The sequence below is a fragment of the Protopterus annectens genome, chromosome 3.part1 (assembly GCF_019279795.1).
Source record: "Protopterus annectens isolate FY-2018-M chromosome 3.part1, PAN1.0, whole genome shotgun sequence".
In the NCBI taxonomy this organism is placed as follows: Eukaryota; Metazoa; Chordata; order Ceratodontiformes; family Protopteridae; genus Protopterus; species Protopterus annectens.
The window spans coordinates 217,239,572-217,254,393 of NC_056732.1; the positions used below are offsets into that span (position 1 = coordinate 217,239,572).

Below are 14,822 nucleotides of genomic sequence, written 5' to 3' on the forward strand. Positions count from 1 at the left end.
GCTACAATTAATTTAGTCCAAATATACATATAGCTGACACTAAATAATTTAAATGTCACACATCATGATCCATATCCTATGTTCTTCAGCTTCATAATTTCTTTTTTGTAAATTTCCTCTGAACTCCCCCTCCTGCCTTCTCAGCTCTCTTCTTGAATAGGCAGAGAAATAATTATTATACTCCAGGAGAGGTCTAATATAAGTTTTGAATACTAGTGTTGATAGTTTTATAACAAATAACCCAAATGTTTCGTATCTCTGGCTACCATGAGTTCAGACAGGAAGAAACCATGTAATGGACCATAAACACTTTGCCATTTTATAGTCCAATAACTGTGGAGTTTGCCAGGGATTGAGTGATACACTAGTGGGTGGTCAGTACCCTCTTTAATAGCATTAAGCATTGCTGAAGCAGCTATGCATATCACTTCACATGAAATGATTATAGGTTCATAGGTAGGTACTAGGCTATCGGCCCAAGGACCTATGTAAGCCTAGCCAACAAGGTTCCCTGGCTTTCGCCACCCAAGAAAGTTGTTTTCCTGTGCCCCTGTCGAGCAGAGCCACAGAAGTGATCTCCAGGGTGAATTTCTATTTCCCATCCACTCATCAAGATCTTTTTTGAAGAGTGCTAATGAGGAATTCTGCTTGACATGGACAGGTAGTTTGTTTCAGAGTATGGGAAGTCTCTGGGACAGGAATCAATCCCTCCACCATGTTCTGTTTATTGTGGTGACAAGGTTTAGGTTCCTGGAATGTGTAGCTCTGAGGGACTGGGATTTCTTTAGGGGTAGCATGTCCAGCAGCTCTGGGTTTGACATAGCTTTGCATGTTAGGCAAAGATCACCTCGGAGTAGGCGATATGCTATGGAGTAAAGCTGGAGTTTTTTGAGATGGTCAGCGTAGGGCATCTGTGAGTCCCATAACCCTCTCTGTGAGGTATTTTTGTGCCCTTTCCAGCTGTTGCAGATGTCTTGTGAGGTACATTCCAAAAGGGGTGTTGTACTCAATGATGGGTCTAATGAGAGCTGAGTAGAGGGAACAATTACTTCTTTTTTCCTGGATGAGAACCCTTTTGTGATGAGGTCTGCCACGTTGAAGGATTTCCTGACTATTGTGGCAATGTGATTATCAAAAGAGAGACCACTGTCCACCAGAGTCCCAAGGTCTCATCACACCTTCGGTGTTAAGTGGACTGCCGCTTATGTGGTAGTTCATGATACCGAGTTTTTAGCAAAGGGGATGACAATGCACTTTTTGGCACTGAGCTTGAGGCCGTGGTTCTGGCACCAGGCATCAGTCTCCATGAGGCCCTTCTGTAGGATGTCCACGTCTTTTGGGGACTCGACTATAGCATCTAATTTGCAGTCATCTGTGAACTTAGTCAGTCAGTGGCCCTCTGTGTTAGCCTGTACTATACCAAACAGGAGAGGACCCAAGACTGAACCCTGTGGTACTCCACTTGTCACAGGTTTGAAGTCAGAGTTGGAATCTGCAACTTTTACAGTGTGGGTTCTGTCAGTGAGCCAGTTGGCAACCCATCTTGTGACATAAGGATTTATACCCAGTTTAGTGAGTTTATCTAGGATACCAGAATGGGGAATAGTGTTGAAAGCCTTGGCGAGGTCAAGATAGGCTGTGTGAACTGTCTTACCCTCGTCTACGGCTTTGGTGACTGTTTCAAAGTCGTCGATCAGGTTCAGGAGGCATGATCTCCCCTTCACAAACCCGAACTGGGTGGGGTCCAGACTTTGGTGGTTACCAATGTCTTTGTTTATGAGTTCCATGATGATATGTTCCATGGCCTTGCAAACAAGGCTCGTCAGGCTAATAGGGTGATAGTTCCCAGGGTCCGTTATGGCTCCCACTTTGTGGAGTGGTATAACTGTTGTTGTGCACCACTCAGTGGGTACAAAGCCTGACATGAGGCTGTGACTGAACATGGTGCTTAGGTAGGGGGCCAGTTCATTCTGGAGTTCATGTAGAACGCAGCCTGGGATGTTGTCCAGTCCCATGGATGCTCTGTTCTTGGCTTTGGAGAGCAGAGTTTTTACCTGCTCAGTTGTGATTGCAAGGGCACTGCATTCTTCCAGTATGGATATAGGCCCCTTTATGGGGTGAAGAGGGGATAAAGTTGGCACTAAACCTATCAGCCAGGATGTTGACAATATTAGTTGGTTCTGTAATTTTTGTGCCATTGTGCTGTAACTCAGGGCATATCTGGGTGTTGCCGCTGAGATTCTTGACATAGCTATAGAATGCTTTATGGGTTGTCCTTAGAGTCAGTGGCAATCTTGTTTTCGTAGCTGGTTTTGGAGGATTTTATGCGGGATCTCAGCTTCTTACTGAGGCTAACTAGGAAGCTCCTCCACTCATGGGATTTAACTCTCTTTTGCAACAGTTTCTTCCTTCTGTTGTAGAGTTTGTTTATAGCAGAGGACCACCAGATTGGCTTCCTGTTTTTGGAGGATAGCGTCTTGGTTCTGTAAGGGATAGCACGATCCAGGCACTTGTGTAAGTGCATATAGAGTGCTTTTGTATAAGATTCGATAGTTGTAACTGTACTGTTCATCGGCATGGGTGTTGTGAAGTTTGCCACTTCTGTCTTAAGAAGCATGAAGTTGGCTTTGGAAAATTTTTTTTTACAGTGGTTTCCTTAATGGGGGGGTGGGGGCAGGATGTGGATATCTATGGTGATTAGCTTATGGTCAGATCTGACCAACGAGGAGTTGACTTCAGGTGTAGAACACCAGTCACTCATGTTGGTAATGACTAGGTCCAGGATATTATTGCCCCTGGTGGGAGTGTGGATAAGTTGATCCAGGGCATTGGAGTTTATGAATTCTAGGAAGAGTCGAGCGAAGGAGCTAGTATACGAGTAGTTTTCCCAGTTAATGGTGGGGTAGTTGAAATCACTCAATATTAGGGTGTTTGGTTGAACCCTAATATTTTCCAGTACATCAAGAAAAGAAGAGTGGGAATCCTGGGGCATGGTGGGGGATCTGTAGCAAGCTACAATATGGATTGTAGTTTTGCCCAAAGTTAGTTGCACTTGAATAATTTTGGATGCATTATGTTGGGCAACTAACCTGGAGGTGTTGATATCCTTAATGAATATGGACACTCCTCTGCTCTTGGTGTACCGGTCCTGGTTAGATGGCCGAAAGGTATGGTATACAAGTTATATCCTGGTAATGCAGGGCTGCTCTCTGGAGCCTTGAACCAGGCTTCAGTCACTGCACATATATCGATGTTCTCCATTTTAAGGAGTGCCTTGAGTGAGTGCATTTTGAGGTTTAGACTTCTAGCGTTGAGTAGCATTACCCTCAGCTTTTTCTTGCCTGTATCTGTTATGCTGGTGGGTTTGTCTTTTGAACCTTGCCTAAAAAAGGCACTATAGGGCCGGCAAAAGCCTTAGCCAGTACCCGGAATCCCAGGGGCGACAGATGCAGGCCATCTCTGGCAAAGCATCGTGGCCTGTCGACCATGTCGTCCCAGGCAGACAGACACTGGATCCCCTTGGAATGACACCAGAAGCTTAGCCAATTGTTGAAGTCAATCATTTTTGTCCTTGCAATCCGGTATCATTCTGGGCGAAGGTAGGATGCTACTCAGGGCTAGGGTCATACCTGCCTGGATTACAAGATCGGAGAGCTCCTCCATGTCTCTTTTCATGTAGTCCAGGGAGGTATGTCTCCGGTCGTTCACACCAACATGGACAATGATGGAGTCATATTTGTACTTGTTGTGGAGTGACCTGAGTGCGTGGGTTATGTGGCGGATCCTGGCACCTGACAGGCAGCTAACAGTAACCTTTCACCTTGTCTATTCTGGTGAGTGGAACATCAGTGTGCCTTACTATAGATTCACCTATGACTAATGTGTTAGCCACGTTGTTTTATGGGCTGTGGTTGAGTGGCACACTGGGTCTGTGTTATGTGTCTTTTGGGTTGTGTTGAGGGGTGGAGGTTGCTTGCATTTCTGCTTTGGAGGTCTCTGTTGCTTGGGCAGAATTCTATTGAGAGCCTCCAAGAATGTTTTTGTGTATCTATGTGTGGGTTTTGGTGGTGTAGGTATAGTGGGACTATGTGATGAGTGTGGTGTGGTGCAGGTGTTTACCTTCTCCTCTTGACTGAAAAGTTCAGTCCTGGGTTGAGAGCTTTGTCTCCAGTTTGGCAAGATAAATGCATCTCTCACAACTGCTTTGCAGACAGTAACCTGGGGAAACCATGCTAAGGGCAAAATATACACTAATGACACAAATGTAAGAGAGTACTTGGACAATAGAATATCACAGGTAATGTAATATGCTATAGTCAAACTGTGGGAAGTGGGCTGAAAATAGAACGGAATGGAGCAGGAAAAGACACTGCAGAAAGGAAATGCTACATCACCACTGCAATTATGATTGGGAAGAAACATTACTGAAAATATTAACATGCAGTGAAAAGCTATGAATTTCTTTGGACACTTACTGAAACCCACAGTCACCATAGCTAACAACGGACTGAAGAAGCACAACATAGAAACAGTACTATGATGGTTGTGATGTGTATTAAAAAAGGTTAAAGGAATAGGCTCATGCAAAGTTGCTATGCATGCAGTCTAAAAAAACATTGGAGGGTTTAGCCCAAATTCTCAATAGCCCCAAAGCTTAAGCTCACATCGCTGGAAAATGAAGATGGAAAGATTCAAAATTTGCACTCTTGCAATGGAAACAAAAAAAATGCTACCAATAAAGAATTTCCTACAATATTCAGCACCCCCCACCCCCCCAAAAAAAATCTTTACAATGCAGGTATTGGGGAATTGAATTATGTGTCATTATCAAGGAGTCAGGTTTGTAAAAGGCTGATTTTCCTATACTTTAACAAATCATTATATGAGCAGAACAACAAGAAAATATAGAAAATGTAATGTTACAAGACACCTTGCCTCAGAAAAAAAATAGTTATTCAAAGTTAAAGAATGGAAAGTTGGTCTTATATTGTTATAGACTTGTATTAGTAAAGTGGAAAATGTGACATTTGTTATAAAACAAAAAATAGAAAGCATTTTCTACAACATTTAAGCAACTATATCTATATATATATCTATCTATATATATATATATATATATATATATATATATATATATATGAATGAATGAATGAAAACAAAAATCTTTCCACTGTTGGCACTGGGAAACCGAATTACTTTCAAATTCTTTCCTTTCATTAGCAGCTGTCACTTAGACATGAAACTGCATGAATCCATCAGTGCAGTGAGTTTTCACACCTCAGGGAAAGTGTGGGGTGAGGGGACTCTATTCATCTTGGACTACAGGAAAAATACTTTGAACAAAGCTCTGCAAACTTAGCTACTTTTTTGGTTGCAGCTGTATAACCCCTTAGTATAATGTAAAACAAACTGTGAAACACACACAAATCAGGGCCATTCAAGAAATAAAAGTAGCAGTCTGTTGCAGAATGTATACAAGATAACAGTGATTGACACTAATCCCGTTATATAACAATAGGATGGGGATACACAACTACTTCCTTATGTCTAGCATTACTCATATAAAAGCAGACTTGAAATGGATTATGGAGAAAAACAAGATCACGCTGATATGTCAAGACCCAATAGAGCCACTTTGTGTAAAACTGTTTAAACACTTGAAGCGATTTTGAGATGTTTAAGTAGCTCAGAAAACAAAGACAGATTGAAAAAAATAAATTGTTTTTTTTAGTTCTAAGGTGGCGTTTTCCTTTAAGTGTTGCTACCTGTCACTGCTGCCTGGGGCTGTCCATCATGGGTTAGTGTCATGTCCTAAGCAGTAAATGACTTATTTTATAGTTTAATCGCTTTACTTTATGTGTTCAGATAATTTCTTACACAATTTCCACTGTCTGAAAATAACTTTATACAGTCTGCCTAAACAGACTACCAAATTACATTAAAGCAAGCACTAGTTTAGATACATATTTTTTTAGGAACAGCCTGGGCATTTATACCAAAACAGTTTCCATAATATTGGCAGGCTAGGTGTATCAATGCCTGTGCTTAAAATATTTGTATGTTTTTTTATTTATGTATGCAAACTACTCTGCTGAACTGCTGCAATAAACTTTGAAGCAGGCAGACACCTAGCTTCAGTTTCTGGAAAAGTAAGAGAACCAAATATGATCTACTTCAGATTTCATACGCAGGACTAACACTCATTCATGGGCACTTATTTTATTGCAACATGCCTCACATGAAATTGAAAGGCGCATAAATAATAAAAAAAATTTAATGACAAAGTAACAGGACTAGAAAGAAAGAAAACATAAAAGGTAAGAAACTGCCAAGAGCTAATCTGCTAAAGCTTTTAAACATCCAGTCTGGGGTGGATAATTTTTGGTAATGAAATAAAATGAGGCTCTCACACTTGAGTATGGCAAGTCATCAGCAACAACAAAGATCACCTGAAAGTAACTGTTAAAAAGTTGTTTTTTAGTCCAACTTTCTGGCAAAGTCCTGAGAATATGCTCAGCTGTAAAACATTCTCATTAGAAAAATGCAAAAATCATAGACCTCATATAAGTTTACACATACCCTGCCCTCAGGATTCTTGTCAGGGTGATACTTCTGTGCCAGTCTGAAGTATGCTTTCCTGATTTTGCTCTCATCATGCCTACAAAACAAAACACACATTAGCTGCTAGTTCAGTATTCAAACAGTTAACTTCTATCTAAAACACAGAATATACATGCAAGATGTGTCATTCTAATCATCATTCTGGTATTTTATGTTCATGACTACTCTGTGATAAAGTAGGTAGATAACTGTAGGAAAGTCTGAGGGCAAATCTTGTCCATATCCCTCCTGACAGAACATGTCACTTGCTAACAATGTTTTTTTTTAACTTTTAAGATGGTCTTTAAGCTGGATATCCATCCCACTCATTGTTTGTTATATTGTTTTTTAGCAATAAAAATGGGAAATGTCATGTCCTCTCCTCAATCAACCACTGATGCAGTCCCAGCCCCAAGGGACAATACTAGAAACATTAAAAGTACAAATGGAACAATGAGAGCAAACTTGAACAGATGGTGGTTAGCTGGGGGCGTCACACAAAGGGGACCAAAAACTTGAGTTAAAGAGGAAAGCTCATAAAAAGAACGTGGTTGCTCCTTCCCCAATTCTTTCCTATCTAGCAAAATCTTTTTCTCCTTAAATTTTCTTAGGATGCTTTAATGACTGCAACCCACACCATCTGTTTTCAGCTGAACACTGCCCTTTTTATCACATTCTCTCAGTATCAGCATCTATGACTGCCCCAAACACCGGTGGCCACGGTGGTGCAGCAGTTAGCGTTGCTGCACAGCAAGAGGTTCTCCGGTTCGATCCTCTGCTGGGATGCCTTCTGTGTGGAGTCTGCATGTCCTCCCTGTGGTCGCGTGGGTTTCCTCCCGGTGCTCCGGTTTCCTCCCACATCCCAAAGACATGCTGTAGGTGGATTGGACACTCTAAATTGGCCCTAGGTGTGAGTGTGTGCATGTGTGCGCCTTCTGTAGAAGGTTGCGCATCGGGCTGGCAACTCGACACTGTAAAAACTCCACTGCCAATCATGAGCAGACAGGTAATCCGCTGTGGCAACCCCTAACCGGGAAAAGCCGAAAGAAGAAGAAAAAGTAGTGAAGGAAAGGAGTTATTCCAGAGCCCCCAGTTCATTTGTATATATTGATAAAGACAGAATTAATATTTCACAAAACTGCAACCATCAAAAATTAACACTCAGCACTGCAGGTTTTCTAAACAAATAAAACAAATGCTTCTACAGGGGCCAAGCTCCCCTGTACCTCCACACATTTTTTAATATACTAACTCTGAGACTGCACACCCTTGGGAGTATGGACATCCACTGTTCTGTGACCTCACTGTATTACACAGCCTTTTGTCAACAGAGCACAGGAGCTGATGAAACTGTTTCAATGACCATTTCACAATAACAAGGTTAAATGACTAGTGGGGAAATTGCTCATTTTTCTTTTTCAGTGTACAAAAGGTGATTCCACTGGATGCATGCCTGCTCCTAGTGTTTAAGATGATGCATGCCTGCTCCTAGTGTTTAAGATGTGCTCTGCGTCATCCTGCAGCGATATTGACAATACATCTGCCAGCCTCTCTCTTATGGAGTAGCCACACACACATCATGTCTATCAGCAGAACAGACCTCCAGCCACTCAATTCTTCTCATATTCATCAAGTGGCCCGCCAGGCACCAGCGCCCTTTCCTGAAGCAGGTCATCAGCAATGCTGACAAGCAGCTCTCTTCTACAAAACAAAACACCAGCAGTACAGGCAAACTACCTAAGAAAAGCTGTTGCATATATAGTAATAATACAGTAGTTATATCTTTAAATGGATGCTAACATTACAGGGTATATGTGGTATCAGGAGAATCTAGGGCTTCAAAAATCTATCCTACAGGGACAGGCTAAAAGCATTGTCCCTCTATTCCATCTCATATAGACTCATCACAGGTGATCTATGTCTGACATACAGAGCCATATACCACATTTCTGAACCTGCAGTTCCTTGTACTGAGCAGGATTACTATCGCAACAACACATCATCATAGTAGGGTAAAACTAACCTGTCTAGTGATGGTCTAACCCCCAGCACACGCTCCCTATTAGTGGGTGAACAATCCAGTGCTTGGTGAATTCTGCTTCACAATGAAAGAAAGAGCCGACATCGAAGGATCAAAAAGCAATGCTGCTATGAACGCTTGGCCACCACAAGCCAGTTATCCCTGGGGTATCTTTTCTGACACCTCCTGCTTAAAACCCAATAAGCCAGAAGGATCATGAGGGCCCTGCTTTCACAGTCTGTATTCATACTGAAAATGAAAATCAAGTGGGCTTTTTGCCCTTCTGCTCCATCTTGCCTTAGGACACCTGCGTTACTCTGACAGGTGTACTGCCCCAGTCAAACTCCCCACCTGACACTGTTCCCAGAGCATACTGACCCCACCTTGATGAATTGCTGCATATCCACACACGCCAAACTCTATTCGCATGACCCACATGTAGAACCTCATCTTGGTCTGTGACATCAATAGGACTTGCTGGCGGGACATGTTGTCTCCCAGAGACTCCCCCATCTGTAGAAGGACTCCCTCTCTACATCAAGCAGAGTACTTCATTATCCTTCTTTAAGAGGAACCTGGATGGGAAATAGAAAATACACTCCTGGGATTCCACCTCTGTCCCTGCTGGACAGGGGCATCGGGTGCTGACTTGTGGGAACATGGGCTAATTTACTGGTTAGGCTTATAAGGGCCTCAGGGCCAGTAGCCTAGTAACTTGCTATGATCCCATGATTACCAAGTATTCAAAAGTTAAGTTAAGTTTCTGATAAGACTGCAACTTCCACCTTGGCCTCACCATTCACCCATTACTGACGCATGTGTAAAGAAACTGCAGACATATATCACACAACAAGGGTAACAACATCCAGCCAGTATACCAAAACCTTAGAAATTTATAGATGCCATACGTCACATGTATGCTCCCTGCTCAAGGCGTTGGATATAAACATGATGTACTGCCATACATACTTCAGAAGTGAAAAGCCAGAGGAGGAACAATATTCCTAGGAACTAGGAGGAATATATGCATCCAGAAGGAGAAAAAGGAAAAGAAATCCAGGCTAGGAAGACAGAAGGAAAAAGGGCACAGCACAAGGGGAAGGATAGAGGGAGCGAATACTGCAACACTGAACTATGCCCTTCCATATCTCTGTTGTAGTATTCTTTACATAAGGGAGAGTACAAAAGCTCAAGAAGAAACCTGGGAGGAGGAAGGCAAAGATGAGCACTCTAAAAACCCATGAAGGATAACTCTGCCAGAGCCAGCTCTTGCTCTGGAAACGAAATCCAACTTGTAATGCTTAGTGAAGGTATGGACAGAAGTCCAAGCAGCACCCTCAAGGATGGAATTGGCATCCAATCTTTTGAAGAAAACACCAGAGGAAGCAACAGCTATAGTAAAATGAGCCTTTACAGAGGTAGGAGATTTTCCATGAAAGGAATAACAAAAAGAAATGGCCTTAGAAATACAGGAGGATATGGTTTGCTTAGCAACAGCCAAATCTAGAGATCTGGGATGGAAGGAAACAAAAAGTTGCTCAGATTTGCAAATGGCCTCAGTCTTTAATATCTGAGCTGTCTATGCAAATGCAAAGTGTGAAGAACCTTTTCACTAGCAGATTGCGGACAAGGAAAAAAAGAGGGCAAATTAATAGACTGATTAATAGTCAACTCATTAACCACCTTGGGCATAAAAGGAGGATAAGTACAGACAGACACCCTTGTCCCCATGGAAAATTAAGAAAGGAGGAACACCCATAAAGGCCTGAAAGCTCAGATACTCTCCTAGCTGAAGTAAGGACCAAAAGAACAGTCTTAAAAGTACAATGTTGCAAGGAAGCTGAAAGCTGCAGGCTCAAAGGAGCCTGAATCAATTTTTTGAGCACAAAACCGAGGTCCTAGGAAGGTCAAACAGGCTTCCTGGGATGCCTGACAAAGTATGCCTTTAAGAAATTGTTTGAGCTCAAATTTAAAAGCAGGAGGATTAGTCAAGGGCAGATGAGCATAAGTAGCTGAAAGGTGAGCTTTAACAGAAGAATATGCCAAATCAGCATGGAGCAATTCACGCAAATAAGAGGAAACCAGAGGTATCCCCATATAAAATGGATCCTGGTTATGAGAAAGGAACCAGACAGAAAATCTGTTCCATTTGATTTCCTGGTAGAGGGTTTCCTGGCCTCCCGTAGTACCCTAAACACATGGGATCAAAACCCTATCAATCACAGTGCAAGTTGAAAAGTGGACAAGTGAGGATGGATCAGAGACTCCTTGTCTTGTATAAGGAGGCCTACCCTGTGAGGCAATTTATGGTGATTGTCCCTGGCTAGCTGAAGGGGAAACCAATGGTGTCTGGGCCAAAAGGGAGTCACCAGCAAGATTCTGAGAGATTCTTGCTTGATCTTGAGCAGGACCCTCAATCAGAGGAAGAGGAGGGGAGGCATAGAGAAACACCTCCTTCCAAGGAAAATATAGTGTGTCCACCTTCAAAACTAGAGGACTTGGGTCTCTGGCACAGAAAAGAGGAAGCTGTCTGTTCAAAAGTAAGGCAAAAAGTTCTACCTGTAGAGTACCCCACCAATGGACAATATCCAGAAACGTCTCTCTGTGAAGCATCCATTTGTGAACCTGTGTAATGGACCCTACTCACTATATTTTTCTCTGAAGGAATGTATAAAATCTGAAGAGTCACTTGATACTGGACAGCTAGGTCCCAGACATGAAGAGCAAGTCTGCAAAGAATGTAGTACTGTGTCCCCCCTTGCTTGTTGACATACCACATCACTGTGGTATTGTCTGTAAAGACATGGAGAGGCCTTGGAAGAAAGTGGGAATGAAAAGCCTGAAGAGCTAAAAGGAGAGCTCTAATCTTCTTTATGCTGATGCGATCTGACTTCTGATGAGGAGGCCAGAAACCTTGGATCTTGGGGAAACTGAAGGAAGCGCCCCACTCTCTGTCGGAGGCATCTGAAAAAAAGTTCCTGAGATGGGACTGCGGACTGAAAAGGATGTCCTGAATTGACAGAATCCAGCAATGAAACTTGAGTTTAAGGCATGGAAGGAAAAGAACACACTGACTTTAGTAACCACTGTAGTTTTCTCATATGAAGTCTGGCTAGAAGCAACATATGAATGGTAGTGGCAATGAATCCTAGAACCCTGAGAAAATCTCTGTCTGTGACTGAAGCCAGAGTAAGAAGAGACTGAAATAAGGTGGTTAGAGAGAGAGCCTTAGGTGGAGGCAGGGATGCCAGCATGGGAACAGTCTGGATCCTGCAAACGAAAAGAAACATGATCCTTAGAAGGAAACAGATCTGATTTCTGAAGGTTTATGGTAATCCTCAGGCTTTGTAAAAGACAAACGGTAAACTGGAGGTGCTAAAAACAGGATCTCAAGGGATGAACCCTGAATCAGCCGGTCATCCAGGTAAGGAAAGATATGAACCCCTCTCACCCTGCAAAAGGCAATGACAGGAGCCTGGCATTTGGTGAATACCTTGGGGCAGTAGAAAAGCCAAAGGGCAAAGCAGAGAACTGAAAATGCAAGGAAGAAACAGAGAAACAAACATTTCCTGAAAAGAGGATAAATGCGAAGATAGGCATCCTTGAGATCTAGGGATACTAAGAAAGCCAGAGGATGAAGAAGGAACAGGGTCTGAAGAGACAGCATCCAAAAGGAAGGGACCTTCTATAAAGGTGTTGAGCTGGGAAAGACCCAGAATGGGTCTCCAAGTGCCTTCATTCCTGGGAACCAAAAGCATCCTGGAATAAAACCCATTCCCTTTCCGGACAGGGGTTCAACTTAAATGGTGCCCTGAACCAAAAGACCCTGAAGCAGTATTGCAAAGAAAAGAAGCTGTTCCTGTGGAGGTTGTGGGATGCCTAAAAAAGGAGGAAGAGATTTCCACACCATGAACTATCCTATCCTTGACCTTTTGATGGACAGAACCCAAGATTCTTGTAAAACCCTTAACCAACTGAGTAGGGCAGGGAAAGACAAAGTGATAAGGGAACCTGGCCCAGGGAAAGGGGAAGCATACTCTCAGAAAGAACCTGTCTTGTCTTGTATGTTGAAGGATTGTATTAGTGAAAGGAAGTAAGGCATTGGTTATTTTGGAATCACACACTTTGCTGTTACTAAAGAGTCAATACTTGACTATCTCTGCTGCAAAAAGAATGACCTGTCTTGTCAGGTCTTAACATTATGTCTGCCCCTTTGTTTTTCTCAGCTGCCATTTAACCATATTACCTTTCTGCTAGTCTACAAGACGACCTAAGGAAGTTTAGGAAATGTAACCATGCTAAATTATTCTTTTGATCTACTTCTGTTTTTCCCCACATGACATTGTCTGCTATATACAAAATGGGATAATTTATCTGTCTGAGAACTGATATACTATGAGCCTTATTGCTGAATTTATAAAATGCGCATCATGCTCAAGTCCAAAAATGCATGCTAAAGTTATCTGTAAATGCCAGAGTTCCAACAAAGGCTGGCATTGAATGGATTACTACAACACTTTGCTATAAATCTAAGACACAGAAATTGTGTGTATTTAGGATTTCTCTCTTGTATGTTGTTCTGTTTTACATTTAAGGCTTTGACCTACAAGTCAAGGATGCCCAGATGTTTTACTTGATGTTTTTTATGTGCTGATCGTTGTGTTTTTGCGACCGTATTTGCAATTTTGTTTCACTCTACTAGTATTTATTTTCTTTTTTATTTATTGCATTTGATCACAGTGAATGTCCAACTGAGCACGAACCCCTTTTCAGGGAAGGCCCAGGGAGAAAAGCACTTAAAGCTAAATGATTAAATACAACAAAAGAAAAACAAAGAATAAAAAGTATTCACTATACAATTAGGTAAACAACACAGAAGTACAATGCACAAAGTATTTGCTGTACATTAGATAACCATCTCAGAGTACATCAAGTTAAGAGCAGTATATGAGATATAGATGTAAGGTGCTGTGCTGGAGTTTCACAGGTGCAGACTCATGTAGTTTTAAGGTGCTGGTTCATTTTGACTTGAAAACAATTTACTGTTTCTGTTTATTTTATAGAAAGTGGCAGAGAGCTCAACTGTCTTGAGACACGGTATAGTGTTATCACCTGCCAGACTTTTGGATTTAGTTACTGTAAGCAGCATTTTGTCACCACACTGTACTGTTTGGTGAGTATGTATACACGAGAGATTTTAGGCTTAGGCATAGTTCAGATTTATGAAGAACTCTATTACTTGAAGATAAGAATAAGTAAAGACATCTGAGAGTTCTAATCAATTTAGTTTTTTAGCATCAGGCAGTGATGAGTTCCTATGGGACATGTTTGTAGCAAACACTGCTATTTTGTTGTAATACTGTTGAAGTTTAAGGGTGGCGGAAGAGCTGAGGTTTGCTAGAAGGTTGGAAACACTAGTGGCAGTGCTAGCCCTGGTTGTGGCTATGAGGAAGTGTGGCCCTATAAGAACTGTCATTTTGTTGAGTCTTATGAGTTGATATGTATGCAAGTCAAACTTTATTTGGTCATCTATGGTAACTCCAAGCAGTTTATCATCTAGATGGCTCATACTTTATGGATCAGAGCAAACATCCATTGCAGGGGTACATTTGCATTCCATCAAGAAGAAAAAAATTATGCAAAATGCAGATATCACAGGTATGAGTTTGACTGGACGAGACTGCCAAAACCCACATTTAATGTTTGCTATGAAGATGGTTGCTAGTATACAATGCATTGAAAATTGTGAAACTGTCTTGGAAAGTTTTATCAGGAAGAATGGCAGGATGTAATTTTTAAGTAACATCTAATTTGTATGTAGGGGAAGGAAAAAAGGAAACCATTTGAAATGATGGGAAACACTAGAGCAGTCCTGAAATGCAGATGGTAGTAAGAACAGACTTGTATATAATAAGCCCAGAATACCATTTCTCAGAATATTCTCTTTTGTCTAAAATATGGCAATCTCAGAGTTGGTATATATAAGCTCAGGGGTGCTGGGGGTGCAGTGGGGCTTGTCTCCATGCAAAAAGAAGTTTGAAGGAGAAGAGAGATTTTCGAGCTTCACTCTTCTCCTGTGTTTTTGGTCTTTTTTTCGGATTGTCGGCATGTGGCATTTTGAGTGTGGCATTTCAATAGGAGTGACCTTGGCCACAAGAGTTAAGCATTTTTAGGTTATATAACTTACATAAGATTCAGCTTG

General features: G+C 41.8%; 1 protein-coding gene across 1 annotated transcript in view; it reads right to left on the reverse strand.

Annotated features, from left to right (window-relative positions):
* DNAJC13 (DnaJ heat shock protein family (Hsp40) member C13) overlaps positions 1 to 14,822 on the reverse strand; it is a gene marked incomplete in the record, with an annotated part of 3,140,357 nt that overhangs the window by 966,423 nt on the left and 2,159,112 nt on the right. The window contains 1 exon segment of the mRNA XM_044066722.1: positions 6,580 to 6,658. Within this exon segment, the coding sequence (XP_043922657.1) occupies positions 6,580 to 6,658 (79 nt within the window).